At 39.5% G+C, this 27,632-nt stretch overlaps 1 protein-coding gene across 2 annotated transcripts in view; it reads left to right on the top strand.

Annotated features, from left to right (window-relative positions):
* Positions 1–25,388, top strand: part of neto2b (neuropilin (NRP) and tolloid (TLL)-like 2b) — a 193,725-nt gene extending 168,337 nt beyond the window's left edge. The window contains exons 3-13 of one of the 2 annotated variants that reach the window (XM_057835868.1): positions 5,463–5,519; positions 9,530–9,688; positions 11,451–11,699; positions 12,021–12,068; positions 12,128–12,255; positions 12,358–12,459; positions 15,919–16,045; positions 19,350–19,463; positions 21,390–21,520; positions 21,594–21,686; positions 24,622–25,386. In XM_057835868.1, the coding sequence (XP_057691851.1) occupies positions 5,463–5,519; positions 9,530–9,688; positions 11,451–11,699; positions 12,021–12,068; positions 12,128–12,255; positions 12,358–12,459; positions 15,919–16,045; positions 19,350–19,463; positions 21,390–21,520; positions 21,594–21,686; positions 24,622–25,065 (1,652 nt within the window). In that variant the 3' untranslated portion in view covers positions 25,066–25,386. Of the gene's footprint in view, positions 1–5,089; positions 5,520–9,529; positions 9,689–11,450; positions 11,700–12,020; positions 12,069–12,127; positions 12,256–12,357; positions 12,460–15,918; positions 16,046–19,349; positions 19,464–21,389; positions 21,521–21,593; positions 21,687–24,621 lie in introns of those variants that run through there. The other variant, XM_057835867.1, reaches the window with a different exon arrangement.
* The last annotated feature ends 2,244 nt before the right edge of the window (positions 25,389–27,632 follow it).

The raw sequence follows: 27,632 nt of genomic DNA, 5'->3' as shown, positions 1-27,632 counted from the left end.
TGGAAAGATGTCAAAAAATAAGCTAATGTTGACAACGATTAAAAAAAAAAAAAAAAAAAGAATGGATAGAGTGGTAACTCACGAACGTCTCTACATACATAATTTTCAGGTTAAGACACGCCTCAATGGGAAAATATTGCCTCTTGTTAGGAAAGAAATTTCAGGATACAGAGGCAAAAATACAGTTTGGCTGGTACTTGCAGCTCCCGGAGTTTACTGAACATACTTATAGCTACTCTGCCATTGTATTGCCTAGCATTCCTGGCAACCAATTGGCTAAGAGGGAACTCTCCTGCATGTGTACAGTGGGGCAAATAAGTATTTAGTCAACCACTAATCATGCAAGTTCTCCCACTTGAAAATATTAGAGAGACCTGTAATTGTCAACATGGGTAAACCTCAACCATGAGAGACAGAATGTGGGGGAAAAAAACCCAGAAAATCACATTGTTTGATTTTTAAAGAATTTATTTGCAAATCATGGTGGAAAATAAGTATTTGTTCAATACCAAAAGTTCATCTCAATACTTTGTTATGTACCCTGTGTTGGCAATAATGTTGGCAATAACTCTTCACAAGCTTTTCACACACTGTTGCTGGTATTTTGGCCCATTCCTCAATGCAGATCTCCTCTAGAGCAGTGATGTTTTGGGGCCGTCGTTGGGCAACACGGACTTTCAACTCCCTCCACAGATTTTCTATGGGGTGGAGATCTGGAGATTGGCTAGGCCACTCCAGGACCTTGAAATGCTTCTTACGAAGCCACTCCTTTGTTGCCCTGGCTGTGTGTTTGGGATCATTGTCATGCTGAAAGACCCAGCCACGTCTCATCTTCTGATGGAAGGAGATTTTCACTCAAAATCTTTCGATACATGGCCCCATTCATTCTTTCCTTTACACAGATCAGTCGCCCTGGTCCCTTTGCAGAAAAACAGCCCCAAAGCATGATGTTTCCACTCCCATGCTTCACAGTGGTTATGGTGTTCTTCGGATGCAATTCAGTATTCCTTCTCCTCCAAACACGAGAACCTGTGTTTCTACCAAAAAGTTCTATTTTGGTTTCATCTGATCATAACACATTCTCCCAGTCCTCTTCTGAATCATCCAAATGCTCTCTAGCGAACCACGTACGGGCCTGGACGTGTACTTTCTTCAGCAAGGGGACACGTCTGGCAGTGCTGGATTTGAAAACCTGGCGGCGCATTGTGTTACTGATAGTAGCCTTTGTTACTGTGGTCCCAGCTCTCTGTAGGTCATTCACTAGGTCCCCCGTGTGGTTCTGGGATTTTTGCTCACTGTTCTTGTTTTCATTTTGACGCCACGGGGTGAGATCTTGCATGGAGCCCCAGATCGAGAGAGATTATCAGTGGTCTTGTATGTCTTCCATTTTCTAATAATTGCTCCCACGGTTGATTTCTTTACACCAAGCTTTTTACCTATTGCAGATTCAGTCTTCCCAGCCTGGTGCAGGTCCACAATTTTGTCTCTGGTGTCCTTCGATAGCTCTTTGGTCTTGGCCATAGTGGAGTATGGAGTGTGACTGACTGAGATTGTGGACAGGTGTCGTTTATACCGATAATAAGTTAAAACAGGTGCCATTAATACAGGTAAGGAGTGGAGCCTCATTAGACCTCGTTAGAAGAAGTTAGACCTCTTTGACAGCCAGAAATCTTGCTTGTTTGTAGGTGACCAAATACTTATTTTCCACTCTAATTTGGAAATAAATTCTTTAAAAATCAAACAATGTGATTTTCTGTTTTTTTTTTTTTAATCCACATTCGGTCTCTCATGGTTGAAGTTTACCCATGTTGACAATTACAGGCCTCTCTAATCTTTTCAAGTCGGAGAACTTTGAATTGGTGGTTGACTAAATACTTATTTGCCCCACTGTATCTGACCAAAAATTGCATACAATCGTCAAAAAAACAAAACAAAACAAAACAAAACAAAAAAAATAATAAATAAATAATCAAATAATTGTTGTCCAGTGAATATTTGGTGTTAAAAAATTACCCACGGTTAACATTTTAAATTAATAAAATGATGCAAACAATTATGACAAGTAAAATCAGATAAACACTCCACAATAACACCCAATAGCTAATTTATTTATTTTTTAATATCATAATTAGGGCTGTCAAAATTATCGCGTTAACGCGCAGTAATTAATTTTTTAAATTAATCACGTTAAAATATTTGACGCAATTAAAGCACGTCCCGCTCAGACAGTATTCTGCCTTTTGGTAAGTTTTACAGCAAGGCTTTTTATGCTGTCTAACAGTGAACTCTTGTGGTCGCTTTGCAACATGGTTTATTGCTTTCTTGCCAGTTCAATATGGCTGCACGACGTCTCGGGCTGACGCCTACGTTGTAATGTTGTGCTTATATGATCCTTGGACAAGATTTGTCCGTAAGTATGGTTGTTGTAAAGAATGTACATATTATGTTAGTAAGCGAAATGTTATATTTTTTGTATGAGACGCTTTTTGTTTATGTTTAGTGAACCTGTATAGCGTGCTAAGCTAACGTTGTTGCTAATGCAATGCTTGTGTACTTTTTTTTTGTAGTTTCACTACGGTCTAAAGAGGACAGTGGTTTGAGGCCATTTTATTAATAAATCAGATGAAAAAGGAAGAAGTCTGATTATTAAGGCGTCATTCACTAGCTGTCTAGCTTTGGAAAAAGTAGACGCTTCGGAGTGAGGACAGCATAGACAGATTTAAATGACAGTAGAGTGAAATGCCCAATACAGTCCTTATGTACCGTATGTTGAATGTATATATCCATCTTGTGTCTTATCTTTCCATTCCAACAAATTATTTTACAGAATATATGTATAATTTACAGAAAAATATGGCATATTTTATAGATGGTTTGAATTGCGATTAATTGCAATTAATTACGATTAATTAATTTTTAAGCTGTAATTAACTCGATTAAAAATTTTAATCGTTTGACAGCCCTAATCATAATACATATTCAGCTCATTGCTTGACATCAACAGACTTCCAATTCATTTAAATTGAGAGAAGTGGGACTTTAAATGACCACGATTTAATTAGTATTACACAGATACAAGTATCAAGTGGGATTTGATAGGTGAGGGGCCACTAAAATTCGGTGTGGCAGGACATTAGGAAAAATTATGTACATGTATTCTCAAAAGAAAACTGCAGGACGGATTATGGCAATCCAACATGGCTAACAAACACAAAGAAACAGCAAACGAACAATATAACAAAACAACTTGGACAAAGACTAAAGTGAAACCCAAACCTGTAGACGCACAGGTGAGTGAAACAGGACATTGTTTGCCATCTGTTTTCTTAATGCTCTTCCATTTTTAACAACAAAATGATCAGATATTAACACTTACATTATGTCTTCCAGAAGTTATATATATACAGTTATTTATATATATATATATATATATATATATATATATACAGTGCCTTGCAAAAGTATTCGGCCCCCTTGAACCTTGCAACCTTTCGCCACATTTCAGGCTTCAAACATAAAGATATAAAATTTGAATTTTTTGTCAAGAATCAACAACAAGTGGGACACAATCGTGAAGTGGAACAAAATTTATTGGATAATTTAAACTTTTTTAACAAATAAAAAACTGAAAAGTGGGGCGTGCAATACTATTCGGCCCCCTTGCGTTAATACTTTGTAGCGCCACCTTTTGCTCCAATTACAGCTGCATGTCGCTTGGGGTATGTTTCTATCAGTTTTGCACATCGAGAGACTGACATTCTTGCCCATTCTTCCTTGCAAAACAGCTCGAGCTCAGTGAGGTTGGATGGAGAGTGTTTGTGAACAGCAGTCTTCAGCTCTTTCCACAGATTCTCCATTGGATTCAGGTCTGGACTTTGACTTGGCCTTTCTAACACCTGGATACGTTTATTTTTGAACCATTCCGTTGTAGATTTGGCTTTATGTGTTGGATCATTGTCCTGTTGGAAGATAAATCTCCGTCCCAGTCTCAGGTCTTGTGCAGATACCAACAGGTTTTCTTCGAGAATGTTCCTGTATTTGGCTGCATCCATCTTCCCGTCAATTTTAACCATCTTCCCTGTCCCTGCTGAAGAAAAGCAGGCCCAAACCATGATGCTGCCACCACCATGTTTGACAGTGGGGATGGTGTGTTCAGGGTGATGAGCTGTGTTGCTTTTACGCCAAACATATCGTTTTGCATTGTGGCCAAAAAGTTCAATTTTGGTTGCATCTGACGAGAGCACCTTCTTCCACATGTTTGGTGTGTCTCCCAGGTGGCTTGTGGCAAACTTTAAATGAGACTTTTTATGCATATCTTTGAGAAATGGCTTTCTTCTTGCCCCTCTTCCATAAAGGCCAGATTTGTGCAGTGTACGACTGATTGTTGTCCTATGGACAGACTCTCCCACCTCAGCTGTAGATCTCTGCAGTTCATCCAGAGTGATCATGGGCCTCTTGGCTGCATCTCTGATCAGTTTTCTCCTTGTTTGAGAAGAAAGTTTGGAAGGACGGCCGGGTCTTGGTAGATTTGCAGTGGTCTGATGCTCCTTCCATTTCAATATGATGGCTTGCACAGTGCTCCTTGAGATGTTTAAAGCTTGGGAAATCTTTTTGTATCCAAATCCGGCTTTAAACTTCTCCACAACAGTATCTAGCACCTGCCTGGTGTGTTCCTTGGTGTTCATAATGATATCTGCACTTTAAACAGAACCCTGAGACTATCACAGAGCAGGTGCATTTATACGGAGACTTGATCACACACAGGTGGATTCTATTTATCATCATCGGTCATTTAGGACAACATTGGATCATTCAGAGATCCTCACCGAACTTCTGGAGTGAGTTTGCTGCACTGAAAGTAAAGGGGCCGAATAATATTGCACGCCCCACTTTTCAGTTTTTTATTTGTTAAAAAAGTTGAAATTATCCAATAAATGTTGTTCCACTTCACGATTGTGTCCCACTTGTTGTTGATTCTTGACAAAAAAATTAAATTTCATATCTTTATGTTTGAAGCCTGAAATGTGGCGAAAGGTTGCAGGATTCAAGGGGGCCGAATACTTTTGCAAGGCACTGTATCTGAACCTTTTGGAATTTCTCACATTTCTGCATAAAATCCCCATCAGACGTGATCTGATCTTTGTCAAAATCACACAGATGTAAAAACAGTGTCTGTTTTAACTAATACCACCTAAACATTAATAGGTTTTCATATTTTAATGAGAATAGCGTGTGACTTATATTAGTGGACAAAATAGATAGACAATAATAGAAAACTATAAAACTCAGAATGAGACTCAAGGTAGCAGATGGCACAAAAGTTCTGTGTTTATTTCTCCCTCTCATATATATTCCGAGCCAAAGACAACAAGTGGAGGCCCACAAATCCCTTTAAGCACTGTCTGGCTTTCCTTTTCATTCCCTTCTCGTCCTCATGTGCTGTCTGCGGCCGTCCTTTACAGTCTGGATACTTCTCCTTTTCATTGAGGAGGGATTTGCTCGGGCTCAAAAGACTGCAGGTAAGATAAAAATCAGCTTGTTTTCTTGACAACACATACATATTATCACACTAGTTCCCTCCTCGGTCTATATGTATGGCAGAAAACACTCAGGTGACTTGAAGTTCCGCTTTGAGACACCCAATTTGGCCAACTTTCAAAATTGTCTGATATGCATGTGTGATACATCATTGGAAAGCTTAAAATCTCAATATTCTGGGAGAGGAAAAATTTTGAACAGGAGGGTATTTAAAAAAAAATTTTTTTTTAAAAATTAAACAGCAAAACCCTATTTGGAGGTGAGAGATATTTTCGTGTACTAACCTTGTTTCGATCCAAAAACTCCATGTAGCATGTATCACCGACTGTGAAGACACAGCTGTGAATGGCCAGAGCCGGATTTTTTGGGGGATTTTATGGGTGAAACATGGTAATATAACAAGAGTCGTGATGTAGAAATCGCAGACATCAAGGAGTGGTCGAGATGTTCTTTTTCATATATTTACCCTTTTAAACTTCCCCCCCCCCAATTTTTCTTTGTTTGGATCGATTATTTATCATCAAAATATTGGGGAAAATGCGACAGTAACACCAAAAAAAAATACAATTAAGCGATAGTAATGAGGTAGATATCCGTGACTTTTATACAGACGCCAATTTTTTTCATTGTGACGTAATTTGTTTAAAAGTTTAAAATATGCGAGTGAATAATTTTCTAAAGTCTTTTTTTTTTTTTGCTAAATATTAGACATCAATTAATGATTCTACGCTAAAAATGACAGACATTTCGAATAATAAATATTATTACTTACTGTCTTTGTATGGCTGGGTTGAAACAAAAGCGGTTGCGCGACGTCTGTAAACAGGGGTTTCCAGAGTAAAACGGACAAATTAAAAATAGTTCGGGGGCTTATTGCGCCATGAATCTGCAAATGCAGCAAATAGACATATTGTTCTATCAAACACAACAGTTGTTTTGGCTTAAAATACAGCAGTTTCTTTTAAAGAGGGTGCAAGAGCAGAAACTGCTTTTTCAGTATTGTCTGTGTTTTCCGCCATATATTGTGACTTCACAAAAGAAGAATATTTCAATTTAGGGCTGCTGCTATCGATTACTTAATTTATCAATTAGTTCGAATAATGGAGTAAACGGATTAGATTAAATAAATTTTAGGAATGTATAACAAAGGCTTGCTAATATTGCACTTTCAAAGAGCATTAAACGCGACTAGGGGATGGTATAACAGCATAATTTGCATGTACACTTTTTGCTCGGGATGTGACACTAATAAGACCAAACAGATTTGGTCATTACGCTGATCACTAGTGTGGGTAGCCTGCGGCACCCCTCATTGTTTTATTTTCATGTTTTATATACATAGTTAATTATGATTATGTTGTGTGTATGAGTATGTTGTGTTGTGTGAGAAACATATGAGGTTATGAAGCACCCCTCTCTCTAAGCAGCTTCTTGCTAACGTTTTTGTAGTTGTAGAGTTTCCAGCAGAGTTTACTACATTTCTCACAGTTTAATTAACGTTAACAGTAGAAAACACAAACTACACGTCTCTCTAAGAAGCTTCCTACTCGAGTTTTGCAGGTTAGCAAGTTCACACAATTTAATGTTATGCTAACTCTGATCCAGGTCGAACTTTAAGTAGCAAATTTAGTGGTGTCTTTCCTACCTCTACAACATTGTCGTCTTTTTAAATTACTTACAGTGGCTGCTGCTGGCCGAAAAAAAAAACTTCTAATAGCCCCTTCTTTGAAGGGGGCGGCATGATGTTGACATGTATTTCTGTCGGGGCTGAGTCGGTGTGAGCGCGTTTTTAAAGAATTTATTTGCGAATCATGGTGGAAAAAAAGGTATTTGATCAATACCAAAAGTTCATCTCAATACTTTGTTATGTACCCTTTGATGGCAATAACGGAGGCCAAACGTTTTCTGTAACTCTTCGCAAGCTTTTCACACACTGTTGCTGGTATTTTGGCCCATTCTTCCATGCACATCTCCTCCAGAGCAGTGATGTTTTGGGGCTGTCGTTGGGCAACATGGACTTTCAACTCCCTCCACAGATTTTCTATTGGGTAGAGATCTGGAGACTGGCTAGGCCACTGCAGGACCTTGAAATGCTTCTTACGAAGCCACTCCTTTGTTGCCTTGGCTGTGTGTTTGGGATCATTGTCATGCTGAAAGACCCAGCCACGTCTCGTCTTCAATGCCCTTGCTGATGGAAGAAGATTTTCACTCAAAATCTCTCGACACATGGCCCCATTCATTCTTTCCTTCACACAGATCAGTCGTCCTGGTCCCTTTGCAGAAAAACAGCCCCAAAGCATGATGTTTTCACCCCCATGCTTCACAGTGGGTGTGGTGTTCTTCGGATGCAATTCAGTATTCTTTCTCCTCCAAACACGAGAACCTGAGTTTCTACCAAAACGTTCTATTTTGGTTTCATCTGACCATAACACATTCTCCCAGTCCTCTTCTGGATCATCCAAATGCTCTCTAGCGAACCGCAGACGGGCCTGGACGTGTACTTTCTTCAGCAGGGGGACACGTCTTGCAGTGCAGGATTTGAGTCCCTGGCGGCGCATTGTGTTACTGATAGTAGTCTTTGTCACTGTGGTCCCAGCTCTCTGTAGGTCATTCACTAGGTCCCCCCGTGTGGTTGTGGGATTTTTGCTCACCGTTCTTGTTATCATTTTGACGCTACGGGGTCAGATCTTGTATGGAGCCCGAGATCGAGGGAGCTTATCAGTGGTCTTGTATGTCTTCCATTTTCTAATAATTGCTCCCACAGTTAATTTCTTTACACCAAGCGTTTTATCTGTTGCAGATTCAGTCGTCCGGTGCCATTAATACAGGTAACGAGTGGAGCCCCGTTAGACCTCGTTAGACCTCGTTAGAAGACGTTAGACCTTCTTTAACAGACAGAATTCTTGCTTGTTTGTAGATGACCAAATACTTATTTTCCACTCTAATTTGGAAATAAATTGTTTAAAAATCAAACAATGTGATTTACTGTTTTTTTCCCCCACATTCTGTCTCTCTTGGTTGAGGTTTACCCATGTTGACAATTACAGGCCTCTCTAATCTTTTCAAGTAGGAGAACTTGCACAATTGGTGGTTGACTAAATACTTATTTGCCCCACTGTAAGTTTGTACATGATGAAAATAATGCACTTAATAATGGTAGGGTCAGTTCTATCCTTACAACATATGGGAAGACAAATGACCTATATAACAACTTATTATATCATGCATATAAGGTTGCTTAAAAGTTTGTGGGGACAATTTGAGCGTCCTGAAAAGTTGGTCGTCTTATATGCCTACCGTTCCTATGCAAACCTACACCCTTGTGTTTGAATTACATCAAAAGAACAAATTGGTAACTTTCATAGCAAAAGTCCGCTAGCTTAAATGGTATAAAATACAAACTTTTTTTGGTTTTACAATGCTCTTAACAAATCGTTCAAACACATATTCCATCAAAAACAAAAAGTATAAATAACTTGAAAACTTCCTAACTAAATTACAAATACATGAACAAACATATTAGCTCAAACAAAAACTTACAACCTTATGTTGGTCTTAAAAGGGAGCAGCTGGATCCATCCATGTTGGATGAGGTTCAGTTTGTCACATTCACTGCTGCCACTAGAGGGCAGTGTATCCACGAAAATCAACAAAACTAAATGCAAACAACTTCAAAACTAACCATTACAATGCCTTTCCAATTAAACGAATCCTCGAAGCAGCAAAATTTGATTTAAAGCTTTTTTTCCTAATTGAATTACTCGAGTTGATCGATTAATCGTTGCAGGACTACTTTGACATCGCTTTTTTTTTTTGGTATTGTTGCAAAACAGTTAATGACACATTAGCCTCTGCTGTCCTGATCATTGCTAGTATTCTTATCAACGGAACTGTTGCCAAGTGAAGCTCTGGTCTTTTTTCCCCAGAATGTCGAAAAATGTTCTGCTGACTAATCCTTTACGGACATCGTATTTTTTGTACTGTTGCACAGATGGCGGCGCCGCGTCCAAAGGGGTGAAACCATCTCCAAGACCTTCACGTTCTCGCTATTGCGGGAACTGGGTGCGAAATGCGGATGGTGGTAGCTTCAGCTCCCCTAACTACCCCAACACCTACCCGCCCAATAAGGAGTGCCTGTATGTGCTGGAAGGTAAAAATTTGGGTTGTTCGGATCATGTTTTTTTCCTCCCGATCTGATCCCGATCGTTTTAGTTTTAGTATCTGCCGATCCCGATATTTCCCGATCTGATTGCTTTTTTTTTTTGCTCCCGATTCAATTACAATCATTTCCGATAATTTTTCCTGATTGTATACATTTTGGCAATGCATTAAAAAAAAATGAATAAAACTCGGACGAATATATACATTCAACATACAGAACATAAGTCTTGTATTTGTTTATTATGACAATAAATCCTCAAAATGGCATTTACATTATTAACATTCTTTCTGTGAGAGGGATCCATGGATAGAAAGACTTGTAATTGTTAAAGGATGAATGTGACTTTGTATATTGTGACTAAATATTGCCATCTAGTGTATTTGTTGAGCTTTCAGTAAATGATACTGTGGCCATCCCAAATGCATGATGGGAAGTGCAACCATGACTCTGCGTATTGGGACCAATTTATATATCTTCTCTGCGTTGGGAAATAACATAGGGTGTAAAGAAAAACTCAACTACAGCCTTTCTTCCCCACATTGCTTTCCCACAATATTACTAATTGTTGAGAGAGGGATTTTAAGACTTTAGCCAATTAAAAAAAGGCTCCGAAGACTGCCAAAATTCACTCTACTCATTTTACGCTGCCTTTTAGCTCTACATATAGGTGAATCGGCACCATTATAGACTGAACGCGACAATGCGTGAGTGAGTCGTGACGCGCATGCGTTAATTGCGTTTAATATTTTAACGTGATTAATTAAAAAAGAAAACATTAATTACCACTGTTAACGCGATAAATTTGATAGCCCTACTTTAAAGCCAAATCTAAAGACTCTGGATGAGTGTAAGACATTTTGTCTGTAACGATAAATACAATTAGAAAACGATTTAATTAAAAAGTATATATATTAGGGCTGTCAAACGATTAAAATTTTTAATCGAGTTAATTACAGCTTAAAAATTAATCAATCGTAATTAATCGCAATTCAAACCATCTATAAAATATGCCATATTTTTCTGTAAATTATTGTTGGAATGGAAAGATAAGACACAAGATGGATATATACATTCAACATACAGTACATAAGGACTGTATTTGTTTATTATAACAATAAATCAACAAGAATGCATTAACATTATTAACATTCTGTTAAAGCGATCCATGGATAGAAAGACTTGTAGTTCTTAAAAGAAAAATGTTAGTACAAGTTATAGAAATTTTATATTAAAACCCCTCATAATGTTTTCGTTTGAATAAAATTTGTAAAATTTTCAACCAAAAAATAAACTAGTAGCCCGCCATTGTTGATGTCAGTAATTACTTGCACAATGCTCATTGGTGCTGAAGCCTATAAAATCAGTTGCACCCAAGCGCCAGCAGAGGGCGGCAAAACTCCATAAAACACAATTAACAAGTGAGCGTTTCACTGTACAGTCATTTAAATGTGTCTGAGAGGGGCATCTGCGTTAATTGCGTTAAATATTTTAATGTGATTAATTTTAAAAAATAATTAACGCCCGTTAACGCGATAATTTTGGCAGCCCTAATATATACGTATATTTAAAAAAGGCATGTCCGATATTTTTTTGCCGATTCCGATACTTTGAAAATGACGTGATCGGGATGCCGATCGATCGGGACATTTTTAGTAAAAATACAACACTACTGCATGTGGTTGTGCTCTCTTCTGGTGTCCACAATCACTGGATTTGATGTAAAGAAACAGCAGTATGAATCTACCCACAGCGCTCCCCCGGCAAAGGATCGAGCTGCTGTTCAACAAGTCCTTCTACATCGAAGCGTCCTTCGAGTGTCGATTCGACCACATAGAGGTGCGCGACGGGCCCTTCAGTTTCTCGCCGCTCATCAATCGCTTCTGCGGTGCCAAGTGTCCCGGGCTCGTCCTCTCCAGCGGACGATTCATGTGGATCCGCTTCTACAGCGACGAAGAGCTGGAGGGCATCGGCTTCCGAGTTCACTACAGCTTCACGGCAGGTAACGTCTCTAAACTAAATCGCAAAGTCTATCTGAGGATTTTATACCAGGGTTCCCCAACCTATTCCACAAAGGTCCGTTGTAGGTGCAGGATTTTGTTCCAACCAAACAAGATGACAGCTTGTCACCAGTGTAGTGTTTTACAAGTGCAATCAGTTGACTGCAGTCAGGTGCTGATTGTTTTAGCAGAAACCTCATTGGTTCAACGGTCTGTGTTGGACAAAAACCAGGACCCACAGCGGGCCTTGAGGACCGGTTTGGAGACCCCTGTTTTCTATGATTTCTAAAAACGTGAATGTGTGCACACCTTTCTATCCAAAGACCCGGAGTTCCATCTGCACGTTGGAGGACTCCTAAACCCGATCCCAGGTAGCCTCTTAATGACTTATCCTTGAATGAAAAAAACATGCTGACAACTTCTCCTTCAGATTGTCAGTTTGAGCTGTCCGGGGCTGACGGCATGATCCGATCTAGTCAAGTGGAGGAAGAGTACACACTCATGCCTGACCAGGCCGTCGACTGCATCTGGACGATACGTGCCCCCAAGAACAACAAGGTGCAACTCCTTGCTGTTTTAATCTTTAGCGATCTGGAATATGTTTAAGAATGTTTATACTGGATCGTGATGATTCACAAACCTGACCATTTCACGTTGTAGATTTACCTAAGATTCCTGGAGTACCAGATGGAGAACTCCAATGAGTGCAAGAAGAACTTTGTGGCTGTTTATGATGGGAGCAACGCCATCGAGGATCTCAAGGTCAGTGAATATATAAAACAGAGTGTAGATTGTTGTTATAAATTCTTCAGGGAGAATGAACCTGCAATTGCATCTATAAGCAAGGTTCTAGAATTGGTGTCAGTACTGATGATAGGATGCTATAGGACGTCTATCATCATCTCAGGATAAATTTTAAAGAATTTATTTGCAAATTATGGTGGAAAATAAGTATTTGGTCCGGGACAAAAGTTCATCTCAATACTTTGCTATATTCCCTTTGTTGGCAAAGACAGAGGTCATAGCTCAAAAGGTTTTCACACACTGCTGCAGGTATTTTGGTGCAGTCCTTCATGCAGACCTCCTTGAGAGCAGTGACGCTTTGGGCGTGTCATTTGGTAACATGGACCTTCAACTCCCTCCAAAGATTTTGTATGGAGTTGAGATCTGGAGACTGGCTAGGCCACTCCAGGAGCTAGAAGTGCTTCTTACGAGGTTGCTCTTTGCTTCCCAGGCAAAGTGTTTGCGATCATTGTCATGCTGAAAGACCCTGCCACGTTTCATCTGCAATGTCCTTACTGATGGAAGGAGGTTTTCACTCAAAATCTCACGAGATATGGCCCCATTCATCCTTTCCTTTACACAAATCAGGCGTCCGGGTCCCCTTGCAGAAAAAATGCCGTAAAGCATGATGTTTCCACCCCCAAGCTTCACAGTAGGCATGGTGTTTTTTGGATACAATTCAGCATTCTTTCTCCTTCAAACACGAGTGTTTGCCTTTCTTCAAAAAAGTTATTTTCTTTTGTTTCATCTGACCATATGAACATCTCCCAGTCCTCTTCTAGATCATCCAAATGCTCTCTAGCAAACTTCAGACGGGCCTGAACGTGTACTGGCTTAAGCAAGGGGACATGTCTGGCAATGCAGGATTTGAGTCCCTGGTGGTGGAGTGTGTCATTGATCATAGCCTTTGTTACTTTGGTCCCAGCTCGTCCAGCCCAGGTCGTTCAGGAGGTCCCATCATGTGACTCTGGGATTTATGCTCACTGCTCTTGTGATATTTTGACCCTACAGGGTGAGATCTTACATGAAGCCCCAGATCGAGGGAGAGTATCCGTGTCTTGTATGTTTCCCAGTTTCTAATAATTGCTCCCACAGTTGATTTCTTCACACCAAACTGCTTAGCTATTGAAGATATTGAAGATTATGTCTTCCCAGCGAGGTTGTCTACAATTTTGTTTTTGGTGTGTCCTTTGAGAACTCTTTGGTCTTGGCCGAAGTGGAGTTTGGAGTTTGACTGTTTGAGGTTGTGGACAGGTGTCTTTAACACTGAGAATGAGTTCAAACACATGCCATTAATATAGCTAATGAGTGGAGAACAGTTGAGGCTCTCAAAGAAGTTGCAGCTCTGTGAGAGCCAGAAATCTTGCTTGTTTGTTGGTGACCAAATGCTTATTTTTTTAAGTGGGAGAACCTGCACAATTGGTAGCTGACTAAATACTTTTTTCCCCCACTGTACAGTACATATTGCGCAACATCAGCACATAATTTCTTAGTACTTCCCGATACTGATGCAGTAATTTTAATGCTGTATCGGTACAGATACATCAGTATCGGTGCAACACTACTTACATGTAAACAGAATATCCATGTGTATTGAAAAATGCAAATCTAAGCGCAATACATGTTTTCAACATTATGCCTCTTAATCTTCGAGTTAGCGAGGGTTTCATTAGTTGGTGGCGTTACCTTCAACAAATTCCGTGCAGTATGTTAGTTATTTGTTCGTTTCTGGGCTCCAGACGAGCTAAGCTAGCGCGAATCAATGGTGCCTGCTTAGCATACCAATAAAAAAACAACAACATATGCACGCATGAGAATCACTAATGACCCATGCAATCAATAGTTTCGGCTAGGCTTCAGGAGGAAGTTGTTAAAACTTACCATTGCATGTCAATAATTGTAGTTTGGACTAGGGTTCTTCCGATCATGTTTTTTTTTGCTCCCGATCCGATCCCGATCGTTTTAGTTTGAGTATCTGCCGATCCCGATATTTCCCGATCCAATTGCTTTTTTTTTTGCTTCCGATTCAATTCCAATCATTCCCGATGATTTTTCCTGATCATATACAGTACATTTTTGCAATGCATTAAGAAAAAAATGAATAAAACTCGGACGAATATATACATTCAACATACAGTACATAAATACTGTATTTGTTTATTATGACAATAAATCCTCAAGATGGCATTAACATTATTAACATTCTTTCTGTGAGAGGGATCCACGGATAGAAAGACTTGTGACTTTGTATATTGTGACTAAATATTGCCATCTAGTGTACTTGTTGAGCTTTCAGTAAATGATACTGTAGCCATGCCCAAATGCATGATGGGAAGTGGAACCATGACTGTGCGTAGTGCTACCAATTGATATATCTTCTCTGCGTTGGGAAATAATAAAAGGTGTTAAGAAAAAGATCAATTGCTACCTTGCTTCCCCACACTGCTTCCCATGATATTTCTAATCATAGGGAGAGGGATTGTAAGGCTTTAGCCAATTAAAAAAAGGCTCCAAAGGCTGCCAAAATTCACTCTACTCATTTTACACTGCTTTTTATCTCTCTATGTAAGTAAAATGGCGCCATTACAGATTGAGCACGACAATGCGTGAGTGGGTCGTGCAGCGCTTGCATTAATTGCTATCGGGATAAATTTGATAACCCTACCTTAAGCCTAAACTAAAGACTCTGGATGAGTGTAACAAATTATGTCTGTAACGTTAAATACAATTAGAAAACGATTTAATTAAAAAATATACAGTACATACAGTATATTAAAAAAAGGCATGGCCGATATTTTTTTGCCGATTCCGATACTTTGAAAATGACGTGATAGGACCCGATCGATCGGCATCATCTCTAGTTTGAACAGCAACATTTGTAATCCAGCAGCTATGCAGGGTACAGGCTGTCTAGGCAAGCAGGGCGGAGTGACGTCACATTGTTTTTTTTCACAGCTGATTTGTTTTGTGGGGACGAAAGAGCAGACTGAGCACAAGTAGCTGAAGCACTCCTCTTTTTTGCGGTCGCATTACGAATCTAAAAAAAAAATTTGTCCCGCAAAATGAGATGGATTACGGCAGTATAGTATGACATTGTTTTGGCCTCATGGGTATTTCGAACAATGATCTGCATTTTGAATTTATTTCACTATGTTAGATCTGTAAATATCGTTTTTTATTGGCATGCTAAGCAGGCACCATTGACTCGCGCTAGCTTAGCCACTCCGGGCCCTGAAACTAACATATAACTGACAAACTGAACGGAATTTGTTGAAATGAACTCCTCAGACTAATTAAACCACTGCTAACTCGAAGATTAAGCCTAATGTAAAAAATTATGTTCTTCCCCTTTAAAAGTACCCTGTAACGTTGGATGATCTAACACTAACATGATCATGATACAATCTTAGAGCAAACATGTTGTCATTTGTGTCACAGGCCAAGTTTTGCAGCACGGTGGCCAATGACGTCATGCTAGACACGGGTGTGGGCGTGATCAGGATGTGGGCGGATGAGAACAGCCGCCTCAGTCGCTTTCGGATGTTGTTCACCTCTTTCTCTGACCGTGAGTTGACTCAAAATCTTGATATTTTTAGATTTTGATTGGTTTGTTTCAGTGTTGTTTTCGGCGACAATGACGATACCGAAAATATGTCGTCGACGAAAAATTTTTTCATGACGATGAGGAACTAAAAACGTGGCTTGGCAGACTGGAGGACGGTACAATGAAGTATAATATATTTTTTAGGATAGTTATTTTGAGATTTGGGGGGTATTTAGTTGTATTAATGGATTAATTCCGATTTACACGGAAATTCAGGTTACCTTGCTGCGTAGGAACGGAACTGGGTTGTTACCTGGGGACTACCTGTACTTCTTTATTTTCCAAATTCCTGGATTTTGTTCTTCTATAGTCATATAGTAATTTATTTGTTTTTTCCCTTTTGGGCTACCTACTGAAAATAGCTAAGCAATGAATATATTCAAACAAATGGCAGCGTTGTTGTAATTTAACTTACAAATTGTTTTCTTTAATAAATACAAGTGTTTTAATCAGGGGCGGAACTTAGGGGGGTGTGCACGGGCCCGGGCCTCTAAGGCTAGGTTCATACTGCAAGTCTTAATGCACAAATCTGATTTTTTCTGGGTTTTTCCGACTCAAGTGATGCATTAACTTGATGGTCTGAATGGGTCAAATCCAGTGTTGTTAATCTTACTGAAAAAAAGTAATTAATTATAGTTACAAATTACTTCTCCCAAAAAGTAATTGCGTTAGTAACTCAATTACCTGAATGTAAGAGTAATTAGTTACTTGGCAAAGTAATTGGTGATAATTACTTTTTTTTTTTTCCCCCTCAAAAAAAAAAAAAAAAAAAAAAAAAAAAAAAACATTGGCCACACTATGTGAAGTTTTTTGTGAAGGTTTTTGGTACAATTGGCCCGAGCCCAATTCTTTACCCTAATTTACCCTTTACCCTGAATCAACTGTAAAAAGTTGTTAAAATTGCTCCCATTATTGCATTTGTTCCCTTCTCTCTACTTTCGACATATGAAAGTTTTAAAACTGTTTCATCATTTAAAGATAGATTCAAGTCAAGATTTTGCCGATTTAGAAGTATTTATATAAAAAGATTAAAAAAAGATAAAAAGTTACTTAGGTTCGCTAGGAAGGTTCTCTACAACAGAGCCGTCCTAAAAAGTCTACTGCTTTAAGATGGCGGCTGTCTACTAACGCATTTAGTGCCATGCAGTGTTGTTAATTTTACTTTAAAAAAAGTAATTAATTACAGTTGGGATAGGCTCCAGCACCTCCGCGACCCTCGTGAGGAAAAGCGGCATGGAAAATGAATGAATGAATGAATTACTTCTCCCAAAAAGTAATTGCGTTAGTAACTCAGTTACCTGAATGTAAGCGTAATTAGTTACTTGGCAAAGTAACTAGTGATATGTTTTTTTCTTTCTCAAAAAAAAAAAAAACACACACACACAGGTCACACAATGTGAAGCTTAAAGTGTTTGGGGGACAATTGGCCCTAGCCCAATTCTTTACCCTCCACTTAACTAGACACAAGGGTATTGCGATAACTAGCTAGTAACCTTTGCTATGTGTGGAAGTCATTTAAAGTTGTGAATCAATCGTTAAAGTTGTTAAAATTTCTCCCGTTATTGCATTAGTTCCCTCCTGTCTACTTTAAACATGTGTAAGTTTTAAAACTGTTTCATCATTTAAAGATAGATTTAAGTTAAGATTTTGCCGATTTAGGAGCATTTTAGATTTAAAAAAATTACTTAGGTTCGCTAGGAAGGATCTCTACATCAGGGCCTTCCTGAGAGGTCTACTGCTTTAAGATGGCGGCTGTTTACAAACGCATGTAGTCCTTAAAACATGTTGGCAGTGCAGCAGTGTCTATCTTTGCATCTAGTTCTATAATATGATATCTACCGTGTCATGTGGGCGTAGTTTGTCGGCTATGGCTGCAGTCAGGTATTATTGGAGCCACCTAGCATCGCGGTTGCAACGGCGTCTTCCCCACTCCTGCTCTGCTCTCGTCCCCGTGAGTCCGTTTCTCTCAGACTTTTTTTATTCAACCAACTTAGTAACGCATAGTAACGCACGCCTTTCCCGCCACAGTAACGGTAACGGCGTTGCCAAGATGAGAAAAGTAATTAATTAGATTACTCATTACTGAAAAAAATAACGCCGTTAGTAACGCCGTTATATTGTAACGCCGTTATTAACAACACTGGTCAAATCACATAGAAGTGGACCATTTTGGATCCGATCTCGGTCACTTTCGTATGTGGTCTCAAATCTGATTTTGGCCACATATTTCACAATGCGGCTGCAGTCCTCTGCAGTCTTCCAAATCAGAATTCATGCAGCAATTACATCAGCAAAGAGTGAGAGAGGCAGGGAGGACTTCAGCGATGGAGCTGAGCATTACCGTTAGCGCCTAGCTTGAACTCGGCTTTTAGGCACATACACAAGACGATCGTCTTGAGGGGTCTGCGAAAGTGTGGAGGGGCCCATGATAATCAGGCGCTTTCGCACTGTTGTAACTATACGCAGTTCCTCGACCCTTTTGGGGGTGGATGACGTCATTTAGTGTGTTCGGATATGTAGGAACCTAGGACGCGGACCTCGTCTTCCGAGCTACATTTTAGCGCTGACTCTGAAGTGAGTACTTTCTGCGGGGCCGCAGGAACGATATTACGTAGCTCTTTGGGGATTCGCTGAAATCAGCGCAAACACGCCCCTTACTTTTCGCGCATCACGTGAACACTTACATCCTTAGTAAACACGTCAAATACATTGTTTTACACTTACCCGTAGCCTCCTTTGTCTTCTACGGTCGTCTGCTACCCTTTCGGTCTCCATGAAACGAAGAAACATTGCTTGCCTTTGGCTCTGTTGTCTTTTAATGTGCGCTACCAGTCTCGTCGTTAGACGCTGGGATTGCTCGCTGATGGAAACGATTCCCTTCAAACATGCAAGAATTGCTGCGGTGTCTTCAACGGTCTCCATTTCGTTGTCTTCCGTTTAGCTTATGCGCCGCTGCTTGGTGTGGCGACTGGCGAGTAAATAATGCGTCACTGGCGCAGACTAAAACATCACAGCAGGTCAAATTGGGCGTAGTACCCCATGTGCGAACACGACTGCTTCGCGAAGGATAGCTCCTCGAACTACAGGAGGGCGGGATAGTTAAAGGAGCCAAGTACTCAAATTCTTACAGTGCGAAAGTGCCTATTGTCTAGTAGCACCCCCCGTTGGACGGTCCGCTCAGGGTGTCTCGTTTATGCTCCTCGCACCTGGGTCCTGCTCACATTTGTTCCGCCACTGATTGTAATATATTTCTTTATGTTTGCAGCTCCCTGCGTAGGCCGCACATTCTTCTGTCACAGCAACATGTGCATCAACAACTCTCTGGTGTGCAACGGTATACAAAACTGTGTCTTTCCCTGGGACGAAAGCAACTGTAAAGGTAATTCTTTTGGGTTTCATTTCTTGAAAAACTATATGAATTATCAGAACAATGTGGTATGTCTTTCCAACCTGTAATTTTAAGGATTCTTTGCAAAGCCAAGCACCCCACATATAAAATTTAGAATTTTTTTTTCAAAACATTCACACAAAATTTACAAAAACAAGTTGTTGTTGTTTTTTTAAAAAACAAAAACAGCCCGATTTCTTTCCGAAGGCAAAAATATTGAATATTTTTAAACTGCTACTTGTCAGATTTACATAAATCAAACATAAATTCACAAATTCAAACCATTAATCATAATACTAAAGGCATTTTAAGCAAAAATATACAATTCCACCAAAATTTGACACAAACCTCCCCATACATTTTCAATGGTCCCAGTCTAACATTTCCATTCACTCCTATTGATTTTCAACTTGGACCTGCAAAGAAAAAATATCTCCATTGTTGGTAACCCCCCCCCCCCAAAAAAAACAAAAAACAAAAAACTCCTCAAATAAAATGTACAGAAAGTGACCCAGAAATGCCTCAAAGGGAACATTGGACTTAAAGACTTGTAGGCTCGAAAAAGCCACAATTGTTCACTTTTACAAAAATATGGTATTAGAGACACATACTATATCATTGCCATTTATTAAAAAAAAATATAATAATTAGTACATCTTTTGACCTACGAAGGGCGCCATGTTTTACACGTGCAATGCACGCTGGGGGTGACGATGTGGTTGGGCTGGACTGGGAGAATAGCAAGTGCTAGCAAGCGAAGCTAGTACGACGACAGCCATGATTTTGTCACATTCTGCTGCTGGTCAGATTGTTTTGTCACAGACCTGTGGGATGAGTTCCCAACGTCGTACCTGCATCCAATTCCAGCTTATCAGCAGTTTCTTTAAACCGTTCCTAGGCGGCTTGCCGAAATACTGACTGGCCGCCATTTGACAATTTGTACATCCCTTCATTGCTAGTTGCACAATTGCCTTGGTTTATTTTTTGTTTGCCTGCCTCTCTCTGTGGTTTTCCCTCTGTTTTTTTTTTGTTTTTTTGTTCCCGACCAACTGTCACGGACCCTTTTTGTGTCTCCCTTTTTGTGCATTTATTGAAGATTTCACCACAGCCACCTCCCCAGTGCCTTTGCCTGACATGCATCCCCATATCATCAAGGACTGAGGGGATTTTGATGTTTTATTCAGGCAGTCATCTTTGTAAATCTCACTGGAACAGCACCAAACTTGAAATGCCTTAAAACCACTGCTGCACATCTGAAAGACAAGGCGCAACGAACTATCTCTCTCTCCCCTCTTGCTCTAAAAAATAACTTGCGCAGGGTCGCACTTCTGTTTCCTTCCTGTCTCATACATAAATTTGTTTACCAGTCTTTTAAAAAAGAGTAAATCTCTCTCTCTCCCAGCAGCAGCCATTATGACGTGCGTGCGCCTGTTAACGGTGCCCGGGCGGCAGACGTGTCTTGAATTTTGGTCTGCTACGAGCGGCTGCCATAAGGTTATGAGGGAAAATAATCGTTCTTGAACCTTTATGAATCGTAATCGAATCGTCACGTGTCGAATCGCAATGCATGTAATAATCGATTTTTTGGAACTCCTCTACTAGAGATGTGCTTTGATTGTTATTTCTTTGTTTGTTTCTCATGATTCCATATTTTTTTCCTCAGAATGGAGTGATTCCATATATATTTCCCTGCACTTGCTCTATAAAAGTAACATTTACTGACCACCACAATACTTTTTATTCATTTATTTTAGTGTTTCTGAATGCTAAAGAGTTGCACTTTTGAACTAATTCATTATTTTTTTCAAGCTTTTTATCCGTGTTTGTTCTACATGATAAAATGTCTGAGTGAGTGCTCGTCTGAGACTGGTGATTCCATACTTTTTGCTAGGTGTTGTATGTGTTATTGTGTTGCAGAGAAGAAGCAGAAAGGAATCTTCCAGCACATGACGAGAACTCACAGTACGGTGATCTGCGTGTCCACGGGTTTGGTTATGCTTCTCCTGGTAATCTCCATTTTAGTGCAAATCAAACAGCCGCGCAAGAAGGTATTCGCATAACCAGATATTTCTAATCATGTCCTCATGTTCAAATGGTGACCGTGCGCGTTTTGCTCGACAGGTGTTGGTACGCAAGAATAACTCGTTCCAGCGCGACAACTTCCATGCGGCGTTTGAGCCTCCGCATTATGAACTATTGACGCTCAGAGAAAAGGTCTGTGTGCGAAAACCATCACTTGCGACTGAAAACAAGGTTTAGGACACTGGGCAGTGCATTTCTTTCTAAGATGTTGTTTTACCAAGTACATGTTTAAACCGTTTAAGGCAAGTGAGTACTTTTTATTAATTTATATACCATATTTTTTGGACATTAAGTCACAGTTTTTTTATAGTTTGGCCTTATATGCAGGAGTTAATTTGAGCCTTATCTTGCCGGAACATGATCCGGCACCTCTTTATTTTGGCCTCCCTGTGTTCCAGGACTTATTTGGGCTGATCCGGCACCTGTTGTGCATATAAAATAATAATAATACCGTACTGGCCCAAATATAAGACGGCCCTGATTATAAGATGACCCCCTCTTTTCAAGACTCAAGTTTGAAAAAAGACTTTTTGAACACCAAATTAATTTTTATACAGAAAATAATTACAGTACAACCGAAACAAATGATTATAACAATATATTTGAGAGAAAAAGCATGTTATTTTGCCTCATTGAAATCTTAATATTTGAACATTTAAATAAGTAAACTAAAGTGCAATCACATTCGTAAATGAATGGCTTCTGGTTTTTGAAATGTAAACAAACCAATCGATTGTGATAAAACAACAAAATTGCAATAACTGCATTAACCATAGAAGTGAAGTCTAACTGTAACTGTAGTATTGAAACAAATCAGAATAAGGAAAAACATTGCAATAAAATAATACAAACTGGTTCAACTTGAGAGTAGCTGAGATCTGTCATGACAGAACATCGCTTCAATGACTTCTGGCGCTATCTAGCGTCGTGAATGGGTATAACGTCTAGACCGCGAATATAAGACCTCCCCAACTCTTTCAGTCTTATTTCAATGCAAAAAACACCATCTTATATTCGAGCCAATACGGTGATATAAAAACGTTTGGGGGGGAAAGAAGGAGAGGAGTTGTTTTTGGCTTTCTCCACTTTCTCCAACAATAAGACAACAATACAATAAATAACAGCGGACTGCCGCCACATTCGACCGCTTCCTACTACTCACAGCTCTCCAGTCCCAGCGTCTCTTAAACGGATCGTGCATAGTGTCTTGTAATGAGCTTTTTGTTGACAAAGGTATCGAACACACAACGTGCTGACAACTTTATTTCTTTATTAACACATGGAGCTAACAGTACGAACACAGCTCGGGGCTCTCGGCACCGAGGAGAGCGATAGATAGAGCCTGTGCCTCTCTATCACACTCCTGCATCATGAGACCAAAACAACAGTAACGTTGCGTGCACTTCAGGGTGCCTCGGAAAAAATTGTATCAGAATATTACACAAAGTTACGGACATTACAAAATAAAATAAAATAATAATATGCATAAATTCATTTACACAACAAATCCCATGAATTGCATGTTGTTTATAAAATTTAACGTCATTTGAAAGAGTCGGAGATTTGTTGATGCACTGAAAAGCTGGACCAACAAATCACACCCCTGACATAAAAAAAAAAAAAAAAAAAAAAACTTGAAATTTGCGGCATCTGGGGAGCAAGCAGCCAGGATCAAACGGTATTTCAACATGCCAAGAAGACCGTTGCATTTACTGTCTTTTTTTCAAAAAGAAGGAAGATGCTTCAAAACGAGTCAGAAAAGCACATAGAAAAGAAAGAAAAAAAAGGAAAGTCCCACAGCATGGTGAGTGGGCATTTGCATTTTGTTTTCAGCACCATTTTCTGCATATGTTCCGGGACCTGTCCCCGTGCCGTCATCCCTGCGCTGTCATATGTACTTTGCGTTCCGGCATCTTATGATTTACAGATTAAGCACTGCTTATGTGTGAAACTATTACCACATGATTATATTATTTTACGTTATTTTTCAGACTAGGCCGCAAAAGGCCGCTCAAGGGCTGTGTTTCAATATTGACGGTAACTTATAAAAACAACTGAGAAGGGCTGAACAAAATGGCACCAAAAATATGCAGCCGAAAACAGTACGTTCTCAGTTCGTTATGTGTCATGTAACGTTAGCGTACCGTACAGTTATTCAGCCTGTTGTTTTCCATTCTATTTCAAATTACCTTTCGAGATGACATGTCCGTTCTTGATGTTGGATTTTATGGAACAAATTTACACCCAAAATGCGATTTATACTCCGGTGCGACTTGTATATGTTTTTTTTCTCTTCATTGCACATTTTTTGGCTGGTGCGACTTATAGTCCAAAATATACGGTATATAAAATGAAATAAATGAATAACTTAATGGTCCATGTTCAAGAGCCGACTGCCACAGTTGAGTAGGTTTTATCCATTTTCAAGCAACGTGAACAAACACAGTCTGAGCTGCTCCAGCTTTTATTTTGTTACTCTAGTCTACAGTCATGTGAATTTGCATATTAGCTATCTATTTAGTTTCACCCATTTTCAGATTTAACATTTAAATTTAGTATTTATATTTAAGATTTACATTTAGGATATAAATTTAAGATTTATGTTTAACATTTAGATTTAAGATTTATATTTAATGTTTATATTTAAGATTTAGATTTAGGATTTAAATTTATGATATATATTTAAGATTTACATTTAAAATTTAAATTAAATATTTACTTCTGGATTTGAACATTTGGGTCTAATACATATTATTTGAAAATAAATATTTAAGTAGCTAAATAATGTTGTAAATGTGCAAAAAAAAAAGTGACTCTAAAATTTTCACACCACATTTTAAACACTGTGTGGTACTAAACGAGAGAAAATGTTGTAGTTTTCAGCATGCGCTGCTTTACAAACGGCGTCCCATAGCCAATGAGTTAAAAAAGTGCCGTATAAAGACTGACAAAACCTTTTGCCAGATGAAAAGCGGACCAAAGATTCTATGACTGCACTTACATGGTTCATAAAAAAAATAAAAAAGCGAGACTGGAATTTTCCTAAAATTCTGCATTTGAATTCTAGAAGCTGTCAGGAGAACTGGGAGAACTTTCCGAGGAGCTTCAATCCCTGCAGGCCCTGAGAAGGTCATCATCTTCCGGTTCTCGCTGCGTTCACGAGCACCACTGCGGCTCTCAGGCTTCGCTCAACTCCATCAAAGGCGCTCTCGGGGTGTGTCGCGGCTCTTCGGAGCCGACCCCGATCCGTGGCGACCTGCGGAGGGGGGTGCCTTCTCTGCGCGACTCCGCCGGGAGCCTGCGAAAGAAAAGCTGGCCGAGCGTCAAAGCCACCGTCGCCCTCCGTGATCGCGAATGCCTGCAAGAGCGACACCACTGCGTCGTGGAGGATCACGAAGACGACCGGGAAGCGAGCGACGGCGCCGGTTATGATGTTTACGTGCACGGGCCCGCTAGCAGGAGGGGTCGCTACGTAATGACCCAACAAAGATCTTTATCTATGGATTTTTAATAGAATTAAACCCACCCGAACTGCTACGGTGCACCGTGTCAGCAGTCACTTTTATGCTTACAAGCATGTTGTTTAGTTTGCATTTCATTTCATTGCCACAGAGAGATTGTTGCTAGGGCGTGACTCGGGTTGTTAACTCCCTGGAAAAGAAAAAATAAGGGGCACCTCATTGGTAGAGCCGGCTGGCCTAATAACCGTCTCCAGGCCCGAGCACCAAGTGGTGCGAGAGCCCTATTGGAGTGCAACGGATTTTTTTTTTTTTTTTTTCATGGCAAATGAAATTGGCATATTTTTGGAGGCCTTAACATGCACGAAAACTCACCAAAATTTGCACATTTTTCAAAAAGGCCTCTCCTATTAGGTATTAGTCGATACCTTGTGCAAAACTGCTCCCAAAAGTCTCTTGCACGCATATTCCAAACCTAAAAGGAAATCGGGTATTTTGGATTGAATGTAAAAAAAATATGAGGAGTTAGTTGGATCCTCTTCGGAATTGATGAGACTGTTCATGAGTCATATGAGATCATAAGTTATCAAAATGGTAAGTTTTCATTCACGGGTCTGACCTAGACGGGGTGCCAAAGTCATACCAAATTCAGTAAATGACTATCTGGCATCATATGTGGCATGTAAGGTATCCCAGCCTGAACACGACTGCATTGAAAAGGCCTGGCGCCGCCTTTTGGGAACAGGAAATGCCCTTGTTTTTTGTTGTTGTTGTTTTTTAAACTAGACAGGCTCCTCCTCCAAGGGAAAAAAATCATTTGACCTCAAACCTGCATCAGGGGGAGTCTTAAGACATGTGTTCAGGTGCCTGGTGAAAAATATTTAGGTTTCATTGAAGCAGAAGGGTCCAAACAGGTAAATGGACACGACCACCGCCATTTTGTCTGTCCACAAATTTTGAACAGTCACAACTTGGCACACATACAACATGTCTGCACCAAACTTCCTGAGCTTGATAAGAGTCGTACCCTGAAGGGTCCTGCAGGGGTTATTTGCATCAACTCTGCAACACCAACTAGTGGCAACAGAAAGTCACTCATTTTACTGATACATGTCCAGGTCTTTCCAGGTTGTTCATTGTAGTTACAAGACCTTTTGTAATACTACATTTTAAGGCCCATGTCAACATGTCACTGTTGCTGGGACGACTCTTTGTTTGCCATTAGAAGGAAGTCGATTTTTTTCAGGGACTTGGGCACCTTGTGGAGCCACGAAAATTGATCCAATTGGAAGATTGATTTTGGTTTTGAATAAGGGCGTGGTTGCACAGCACTGTTGCGCCTCCTTTTTTTGTAGGACCCTCTTCAATAGGGTTTTTTTTCTCCTAGGTGTTTGAGACTATATTTGTAATCCCAAACAAAAGAGGGTTCTCATGATAAGATGCGAGGGGGACGATCTGCCACCACCCTGACCTGCGTGCCGTCTGTATAATTTAACTCTGAATGTCTTCAGCCTTTTTTGGCCCCCTACATTTTTTTAAAAACACTTTTTTTTTTTAAAATGTGCAAACATAAACATTGAGGTAAAGTTTTTTAAAATTTTTATTTGAACAATTTAGGTGCGTTCACAGACCCTTCAGCAATAAAAGTTTCGCAAACGATCACTCCAAATATATTGTGGAAATGCAAACAAAATTGACACAACACATAAATATAATACAAATAGTAAAAATATTTAGAAATGAGCAAGAAAACAAATGATCGTCATGCTTTTTACTCACGCTTCACCCAAACCTCTTATCTCCCACACTCTTATGTGGTCTTTTGTTTTCCTCATGGCACGCTACAGTACCTCCTCGACCAATAAGATGAGCAGGATTGTCATTTTTCTGTCAGCTCATTGGTCAGAAAGCAGGAGAGGCGGGGCAATGCGTTCCTCTACATATTCTTGAAAAGTAACCTTCCAGTATTCGTTTGTTCCGCAAACAAAACACTTTTTTTTTTTTTTTTTAATGTTCATGATAATACGGGACAAAGCGCGTTCTTTGTAAGGTTAACACGGGACGCGTACTTTTGTTTCTGAATACCGGACGATTCCATTTTTCAAGTGACAGTTCGCAACCCTAGTTGTGACAATATATTAGAAAAATGATATATTGCAATTAGGGCTGTCAAACGATTAAAATTTTTAATTGAATTAATTACAGCTTAAAAATTAATTAATCGTAATTAATTGCAATTAATCGCAATTCAAACCATCTATAAAATATGCCATATTTTTCTGTAAATTACATATATATTCTGTAAAATAAATTGTTGGAATGGAAAGATAAGACATAAGATGGATATATACATTCAACATACGGTACATAAGGACTGTAGTGGGCATTTCACTCTACTGTCATTTAAATCTGTCTATGCTGTCCTCACTCCGAAGCGTCTACTTTTTCCAAAGCTAGACAGCTAGTGAACGACGCCTTAATAATCAGACTTCTTCCTTTTTCATCTGATTTATTAATAAAATGGCCTCAAACCACTGTCCTCTTTAGACCGTAGTGAAACTACAAAAAAAAAGTACACAAGCATTGGATTAGCAACAACGTTAGCTTAGCACGCTATACA

The sequence above is a fragment of the Corythoichthys intestinalis genome, chromosome 5, assembly GCF_030265065.1.
Source record: "Corythoichthys intestinalis isolate RoL2023-P3 chromosome 5, ASM3026506v1, whole genome shotgun sequence".
Taxonomy (NCBI): domain Eukaryota; kingdom Metazoa; phylum Chordata; class Actinopteri; order Syngnathiformes; family Syngnathidae; genus Corythoichthys; species Corythoichthys intestinalis.
The sequence above is the reverse complement of the archived record's forward strand: the minus strand, read 5'-3'. Positions and strand labels throughout refer to the sequence as shown.